Here is a 9,533-nt window from a genome sequence, read left to right as displayed (position 1 = left end):
TCTATCTATCTATCTATCTATCTATCTATCTCTCTATCTTTCTCTCTCTCTCTTTCTCTCTGTTCCTCTCTCCTCTCTGACGTTCACATAAAAAGTGCTACTGCCTTTCCTACTCTCACTCTCTTTTTCTCACTTGCTAACTCTCTCTTTCTCTCTTTCTTTTACTCATTCGCTGACTCCCCTTGCTAACTGGCTTTGCGCGGCAACGGCGGCGCTTTACGGTGGCGGTGGCGGCTCGTGTGCGCCGAGTTCGGTTAGAGAGCTCGAGTTCGGTAGGGAGGTCGGTCCCCGGTCCTCCAACCAGAAGAAGCAAGAGAGAGATAAAAGACGGAGATAGAGTGGGACCTTTGGAGTTACTCTACGACCTACCGTGTGACGGTCTACTATTCGGGCTACCAAGTACCCAGCGCCCGGCCAACCGGACTTTTCTTCAGTCGACGCCGCGCACCCAAACGGTCCAGACCTGCCTGCCTCGCGCCTACCACTCAACCAGTCGTTAAAATAGTCAGCTGAAGACGAGTAATGAAAAACTAAATCGCGCACCCTCCATCAAGAATCCGAGACCCGAGCCCGTGCTAAGTGCCTTTGTGAAAAGCGAGTCGCCAACCACATCCACAGTGTCGCGTTTCACTGTCTCCTGACGTTGAAGAGGAACGGGCTCGAAAGCAGCAACGGTACCTCCACCTTACGTGAGTCTCAACCGCGTACGACCATCTTTCGCACATTATCAAATGGAGTCGCGATCCCTGGAAAAGGGAGCACAGTAGAGGGTGTGGTCGCGGGCCGAACGTGCGCCGCTGGGGACTGGTCGAAAACCGGTAGCCGTGGCTTTTAGCATGGGGCGGTGCGCGGTAGCCACTCACTCGCCACCGGTTGGCCTGTGGCCCCCCTTCCCCTATACGCGCGCGGCCTGGACGATATGAAGGACACTCAGAGGTCACGAGAGAAAAGCTCAGAAAGCAACGCTGAACGGAGGAAGACGGAAGGAAGGAGCAAGCGCTGCGCGTAACGCGGAAGCCCAATTAGATCCCACCAGACAGTTTTGCCCCGTACGCTGTGCCTGCTAACCAGCCAACCAGGCTACGCCCCACAGCACGCTTATTACTCATTCTGACACGCCACTTTATGCGCTCACTTTCTCGCGACTACACGCGCTATTCGCCCGCTACACAGTAGCCACTAAGCTTCTCTCCTTTTCTCTTTACTATGCTTGCTCCGACCTCATCGCGCATAATGCCTACCTTTCAGCCTTCCTCTGTTTATTTGCAATGTAAAACCGAATACTTTTTTGCGCACAATCATCTATACTACTCATGCCAGAACCTGCGTAGACATTTAAGAAATTTGACGTATGCTTGATTATTTTATAAACCCTTTATGCCCGGCTGCTATTTAATTATTCCGAACAATATTTAATGAGATTTATTTAATAGCTATGCTACTTTCGTGCCATTTTGATTAAATCCACATATCATTTTTAACTTTCTATTATCAATATGTATTGATACAAAATAGTATTATATTACAGTATTCTTATTATATATTACAGTATTCTTAATAATACTGTATATTTCGTTAACAACTTACAAAAATTATAATAATTAATTTAAAAGAAGAAAAAATTGTTTACTCTCATTATTTGAAATAATATCATTTTTATTTAATTTTGAATCTAATTAGTATTATAAAAACAATTTTCCTATGATTTATTAATGCGCGACCTCAATAACTATTTTTTAAAAATCAATTAAAATTAAACTTCTAATTAAATAGATGTATAAATGTTTTCAAAACCATTTACACGACTTATATATGGCGAATCATAATAAATAATGAAATCAATAATTTTACTGCATTATTTAATGCGTAGGACTATGAATTAAGAGAATCACGAATTGTTAAAGAAATATTTAATGAAATTAAAAATTTCATTTTAGCGGATAAACTTTTTACGAGAATCGTTGGAACGGCATTTATTTACTATCACGGAACTATGCGTTTGGCGAAAAACATAAAATAATGATCCAGAATGAAAAAAAAGAAAAGAAAAAAACGTCGAATCGTTTGTCTGGCTCATAAGAAGAGCGCTTTCCCAACAACTAGAAGGTAACGAGTCAGATCCCCCATAGTCACTTAATGATCAGTTTTTATAGCCACTCTAGAATTTCATTTCTTGTCTCAATTTATCGTTTGAGTCATTTATATTCTGCAAATATTAGAAATCCGACTGCGACTGATTAATACTGTTTTTTCTTCACACTGACTTTTGCTATATTAGCTAAAGAGACAGTCGTATAAGCAAATAAAAAATTCATTGCGAAAGCCTCAAATGCTTGAGACATAAGGGATGCAAGATAGCGGTAGCGAGCAGTGATTCTGGTTTTGTTGGCAGGTAACGGTGATCTAACTCGGAAAGAACAGCAGCATCTATTAGGCAGCGAGTATCAGCCTAGCGCCAAGCAACGAGTGGAAGGAGTAGTCGGTGGTAACGCATACGCATACTTTTCTTGAACGTTGCCAACAAGCGGTGGGAATTCATAAGGATGTTCGCGATAATGCCGATGGAGACAGAGGGGCACGGCAGGGAGTTTGGTCGCCGACAGAAGATGCGCGCTAAATGCACTGTTGAATTCGTCTGCAAGTACTGCCAGCGGCGATTTACTAAGCCCTATAACCTTATGATCCACGAACGTAGTCACAAGGACGATGTGACTTTTACATGCGAGGTCTGTGGCAAGTCTTTTAAGCGCCAGGACAATCTCAAACAACACAGGTAATGCATTTACGTCCAAGTATAATTTTATTTCTATTACAATCGTTGCATCCACCAGTTTCGTTATCTATTAACTTCGTGGTTATCCCGTCCTCTCTTGCGTCATTAGTAAATCATCCTTTTGTACGCTAGACATCGACGAAATGCTTTCGAAAACGTCCAGAAGGAAGGGCGGACGAACTGAATATAATGCGCGCGTATACTTGACAACTGACAATAGTTAGCTTTCAGACCGAGGACGAGAGGGGACATTGATGTTGTGCAAAAAAAAAACACTTTACGAGATTGGGCAAATTTCTTCTTTAAGAAGCAACACACCTTAAACGAAAATGCAATGGTTCTAGAAGGAAGTCACCATAGTTGAGCATAAAAGAATATTTCGCGGTGTGACAATAGCATGAGTATGCGTATCCACATAAAATCAATAACTATTCATGAAAGAACTAAGAATGAGAAAAACCGGTTTATCGACTTTGACTCGCGACATCTTTCCTTACCTTCTCTCTACCATCTCCGCTCCCCGCCATCACCCTACCACACTTCTTCCTAACCACCCCTCATTCTTTTTGTGTATATTATATATATATCTATATATATATATATATATATATATATATATATATTCATTTTTCACAAAACACGACTACAGAATAATTCAAAATAATATTGCCTGGAATTATATTCTTTCTAATATAACTACATTTAAACAATATTATCAACGTGTTCAATTAAATGTTTAAAAAAAAATTATATTTCGTGACTTCCTTCTTAATCATGTTGATTCTTAATTTTACGGAAATTTACGGGCGATGACTCAAAATATTATATGGTATTTCAAATACAGAAGTAAATAAGACTAATAAACTATAAATAATTTTATATTAGTTATTGATTTTTTTTGAATGACAATCAACTTTTGTTGTAGAAGCGCAGAGTAACCCATATTATCACCTTCATAATCGTATTTTTCAAAATTAATATATCTTATGTACATACTACATTACGGGTACGTTGTCTTTTATATACAAAAGCATAATATAAAAATATATTTTAATAATTATTAATTAATCTAAATAATAATAAATACAATATTGCATTAAAAAAATTTTTTTTTTAAATAAAGAAAAATATTAGTCTTGTTTTTTATAAACTGAAAAAACAGAATGATACTTATTCTGAGTGACTACAATGAACTTGAAGGAAAAAAATGTCCTTGTGCATTAATAATCTATCCGAGTTCTAATGTATATTACGTAATATTTCCGAGTACATAGAAAATTAACAAAAAACAATTTTTCATCTGCATGATAAAAATTATTTGTATATGTTAATTAGCTAAAAAAAGTTAATTAATCTATCATATTAATTAGCGCAATTTAAAAAATAATGTGCTTATAACTTGGAATGATTATCATGAGGACGTACCGTAACACGATTTGTATAGTTACATGTTACACATTACATATCCGCGATTTATTGCATAAAAAAATGATTTCAAACACAAGAAACAAAGAAAAGTATGTTAAGTTCATCGCTAAAAACATGTTTTCTAAAATCAACCGAACATATTATAAATTATTCATTAAAAATTTAGAAACAGAATGAGGTTGAAACGACAGTTTATAATAATAAAGATTAAAATTATTAAAATTCAGCATCAAATAATTTTTATAATAAATATATCCGTATATCAAAATATTATATAATAATAAATAATATTGCTTCTGCACCAAATTTTATCTCTATGTTATAAATAATATTTAATTTATATTTTATTATAATTTAATCAATATTAATTAATGAATTTGCCTAGAAATTTTTAAATAAATTTTCAATTTAATCTCATAATCTATTAACGTATATTTTAACAACCAATAAATAGTTGTTTTAGTATAGTTTTATTTTTGAATGTTTAGAACTGCAAATTTACCGAGATTAAATTATTGATATTTAAAGAATTTATTTTTTATATGGATTTTTTTTTAATTAAAAAATATTAAAACATATTTTCGAATTAATAATAGAGAGAACAACATTTTTTAGTTTCAAATTTTCAATTTCTTAATAAAATTATAATAATTTTCTATATGATCATTGTCAATAATAAATACATTTTACATAAGGTAAAAGTATTATAGCAAAATAATAAAAACGGTTTCAAATTATTCAAATATTTTATGCTAGTTTAATTAAACTTACTATATTTAATTGATGTAATGCAAACAAGTATTATTTTAATACTTACAATAATACATGAATTACGAGAACGGATAAAGTAATAGACAGCTTTATTAACTATGATTCGTTAAAATGAGGGAAGAAGAGGGCGCGAAAGAACAGTCAACGTTAAATGACCTCGAGCTGGCAAAGTCGCATGTACAGCTTTGAGAAACGTCTAAAATTGATCGTCAAGTCTCGTCGCAAATCACCAGTACCAGGGAGAGTCAGGGGCACGGCAGAACTCGAGAGGATCTGCGTACTGTACCGCAACGCCTGTCGCTTATTTGCTACGAGATGCGCGCGAGATGATATTTTCTGTCGTGGAGATGGCACGTAACCTATAAATCAGAAGGATAACGCGCAGATCGTATAACGGCGAACGTTAAAAGTGCATACGCATATAACTCTGTCTTGAACCTCTCTCTCTCTCTCTCTCTCTCTCTCTCTCTTGCTTACTCTTTCAAGTTATCTCCATTTTTGTTATTTCTACATTTTTTTCTCTTATACTCGTTCTTTATTCTAGTGAGCAAGACTCTGGATATGCTATGCACAATGCGCGCGGTATGGTTTACTAATGGATACCTTATGTGTAATAGCGGTGGTCTTGTTTTTTTCTCTTTTGTTGTAGATGTGGGTGGCGGTGAGCGGGAGCTTGCTCGGAACCTCCTGCCTTCTCACATATTCACACACGCGCGATAATACACGAAAATATCATTTATAAAAAACAAGTCAGAGAGATAAGAAATAAAAATATATACTGTGTTACTCCTCTGACCCACGCCTGACCACCATCCGCTACACATAGAAGCTTTGTTTGAGAATATTTTACTTACTGACTCGCTCATTCGCTTTTTCTTTCATAGTTATGTCCGACGCGAATTACTTTTTATTTTGTATTTCGTTAGTATGTTTACACTTTATTTTATGTTTATGTTACACTTTCCCGGATTTACGAAATACTCATTTGCCTCTGCTTTTACATTCTCCCTTTGATAACTCTTGCTCAGACTGTACCCAGCATGTTGTATACTCTGCACTCTTAACACCAATAACCCTATTATCTGGACATCGAAAATGAAAGGAGACGGAATTCCGATTGCGTATAATACGTGATAACATACGTGTTGCAAATATCATGCAACCGTGAAACGCGTGGCGAAATAACAAGGCTGCATCTGCAATCTCGAACATAATGGTCATCGTAAACATATTCATTCAAAACTATGATATTTAATTGTTTTTATTTATATTTTTTTTCCTACATCAACTCTATCAGACATCTGAAAAAATATAAAAAAATAATACCATCAGTAATAAAATATATCTATTTATTTAAACATAGGGCTCGAAACGAGACCAAATTATGTTTTCGAGAGCATTTGCAACAAGAAAATTTTCCTCGACGACCTGAGTGTGCTTATTAAATTATCTAATAATTATGAAAAAAAAACAAATAAGACAAAAAAACAAGGAAAAACTTTAGATGCCGGCACATCCTCTTACCTCTCGTTTTGGCACAATCTCTGTTCCAGGAGCATACACTCCGTTCCCTACAAGGGCTCCAACGGCTACTCGAATGGCTATTCGAATGGCTACTCTAGGTACTAGAAGCCATCCGACCAACTCGCCAATGTCTCCCTATTCCATTTTCCTTAACTATCCTAAAAACAATAATTCCATACATATAGACTCATTCAAGTTTTCCTGAAATATGTAGATTAATTTGTTTCATATCCTTTCACACGCCTCACATTATCCATCCGATTTTATATATATCCGTCCGCTGTTGTTCGACGTCGCCGGACACGCGCGACACATACACAGAAATACACGTATAAACGCTATTTAGGTACCGGCGCTGATTGACGCGGGACCTTCCGTTTAAAAAAATCCCGCGCTCTCGCTAGTCCAGCAGTCCCTAATATTTTCTTATCTTTATCTATTTTCCTTTCCTATAAGCTCTATCCCCTTTCACTCTTACGCATACTCACACACATACAGACTCCTCCCTCTCTCTATATTTATCTATTTATGTATCTATAAATCTGTCTTTTTGTAAGTGTTTCACTGCCTCTTTTGCTCAACATATCTTCATACATTAATTACGCAAAAATCACATCCTGCAATGAGCCTCTCCTGCACTCAAAGATCCGCATTTTCCCTGGCAACATGGAATTAAAAGCAACATCAAGAGATCTGCACTGTATACTACGTCAGAAATAGAAGAATCGTCAACGTCATCATCATCAGGAACAACAGCCAAGATGAGTGATCCAAAAAGAAGGAGTAGATGACGGTCATACCTTCAGAATTTCAGCTGATTTCGTTTTTGATTGTAGACTATGTAATAATGGATTGAGCGAGAGAGAAACAAAGAGAGAGAGAGAGAGAGAGAGAGAAGGAAAGAAAACGAAGATTGGTTACAGAGCACAAATTGATTCTATAATCTTTGCTACCGAAGTATAGTCGGCCACGTCCAACCTTCAGGCGACACATCCTTTGAGGTTGATAAGATTTTTTTTCTCTCTCTTTCTTTGTTATACATTCATATACTCAAACTTGTTATCCCAAATGTGTACATGCTTTCGCTCCATTTTGCAAAAATTTCTAGTAACTTGATTGTAATATTGATGCGTGCGCATTCTCGCGTAAGTGATGAGTGACTACCGTATAGCGAAGCGACGGTGTAAAAAGAATACCGGTGCTGAGCTTGGCAACGTCTACAAGAGCTAACTGGCGTTCAATGCTATAAATAATAATTAGCCGCTCTCCACTGCAACTGATATCACTTTTATTCAGTCATCATTATTTTTTATATCCTTATCTTTCTCTCTCTCTCTCTCTCTTTCTCTCTCTCTGTCTCTCTCTCTTTCTCTCTCTTTCTCTCTCTTTCACCAAATTACTGTCACAGCTCTATTTTCGATGATCATGGGTAAGTAAACCTTCATTGGCGAACCCCTCGAAAGATGATCGATGAGAAATTCACTTTGTATAGTCGATATATAAAGTCAGAGAACACTGTTTTGTTCGTCATTTCCTGAAAATCGTATTGGGCTGGCTCGTATAGGAGGGCTCAAGTGACGAAAGAGATCAGTAAGATTAAGGGACCACTGTTAAATGCCTTTTAATACCACGATGTCAAGATCAATAGGCCTGAGCACAATATATATTGTAGCTTGCGCGCTTCAGCTTTTAAATGCATAATCGTTACGATGCCGTCTCTCCTTGATCTTATTTTTCCTTTTCTTTCCTTTTCTTTCCTTTTCTTATCTTTTTCAACTATATACCAATATAACTAAATAAATAAATAAATAAATAAATAAATATATATATATATATATATATATATATATATAAACAAATGAGACTGCAGTCGTGCTTTGTATATAGCTCAACATATTCTGTCGTTTTTATCATTATGATTATTATTATTATTATTATTATTATTATTATTATTATTATTATTATTATTATTATTATTATTATAAAAATAATAAGATACCACGAATATATATATATATATATATATATATATATATATATATATATATATATATATTATGATAATTTTATAAAAGATGATCGAATAGTCCTTAGTCACGTAGCTATCGATAGGTTGAACTGAAAAAAATCCACGTTAAGTCACATCCAGTAGTACCTAGTACATTTAGGAGTGATTATTAAAATGAGTTACGTCAATTAAAAATATTTACAATGTACATGTATACAATATCTCAAGTCTCTATCGCTTTAGCTTTACAAATATATAAAGCTCAACTATGCTAAAAGATTTTTTTCCTCGATGTCCGCGCCTGCATCATTACGGTATTTTATATTGTAACAATATGAGAAAATAAATACACGTACATACGTGTATATATATATATATATATATATATATATATTTAAAGACCTCTACGTTTCCGACTGTACCTTCTCTTTTCAAAAATAAAAAAAAAAGAATGGTGATAACGCAAACACAAGAAGAAAAAAGGAATTACTTTGTCTACGATAAAAATTATTACTATCATCGAAGCAATGCACAGTTGAAATGAAACAATGTACTATAAAACGTTCATCGCCGTCACCTGCCAATAAAATTTTGCTAAGTCGTACAATATTTACAGTTTGATTAATTTATTTTGTATCTCTTATCCTTTTTGCTTATCCAGATCTCCCTCGCCAACTTTACTGCTCTGATATTTGGCTACGTACCTCTGAAACAAGCCATATATATTTAAGATTTTTTATTTGTTATTATATAATATGAATAAAAATAGACTTGTAGAAAAACTATTTTATACATTATCATAATTCAATCTAATCACAAAAAAATCCAGATACATATTATTTAATTAATTTTGTCAACATGTAATTAAAAAAAAACAAATTTACTTATTATTCTTAAAGATAAAAACAATTGTAAATATAACTATGTAATATTTATGACTTCTCCTATAAATATGTACAATTGTATTTTATAAATAAATATGTTAACGTCTATACGAGTTTTCTTCTAGTTTTAAATGTTTTCTGCATT

The 9,533-nt window shown here is 34.7% G+C and overlaps 1 protein-coding gene across 2 annotated transcripts; it reads left to right on the top strand.

Annotated features, from left to right (window-relative positions):
- Window positions 1-267: 267 nt before the first annotated feature.
- Window positions 268-7,822, top strand: drm (odd-skipped family member drumstick). 2 transcript variants are annotated; one of them, XM_011500883.1, is made up of 4 exons: window positions 268-689; window positions 1,938-2,106; window positions 2,393-2,773; window positions 6,526-7,822. In XM_011500883.1, exons 3-4 carry the CDS (start codon window positions 2,544-2,546, stop codon window positions 6,599-6,601), a joined length of 306 nt encoding a protein of 101 aa, XP_011499185.1. In that variant the 5' UTR covers window positions 268-689; window positions 1,938-2,106; window positions 2,393-2,543; the 3' UTR covers window positions 6,602-7,822. The 2 variants fall into 2 exon arrangements, with proteins under 2 accessions (XP_011499185.1, XP_011499961.1); XM_011501659.1 differs by lacking the exon at window positions 1,938-2,106.
- The last annotated feature ends 1,711 nt before the right edge of the window (window positions 7,823-9,533 follow it).

This window comes from Ceratosolen solmsi, unplaced genomic scaffold, assembly GCF_000503995.2.
Source record: "Ceratosolen solmsi marchali unplaced genomic scaffold, CerSol_1.0 scaffold10, whole genome shotgun sequence".
Classification (NCBI taxonomy): domain Eukaryota; kingdom Metazoa; phylum Arthropoda; class Insecta; order Hymenoptera; family Agaonidae; genus Ceratosolen; species Ceratosolen solmsi.
This window is presented reverse-complemented; position numbering and strand designations above follow the sequence as displayed.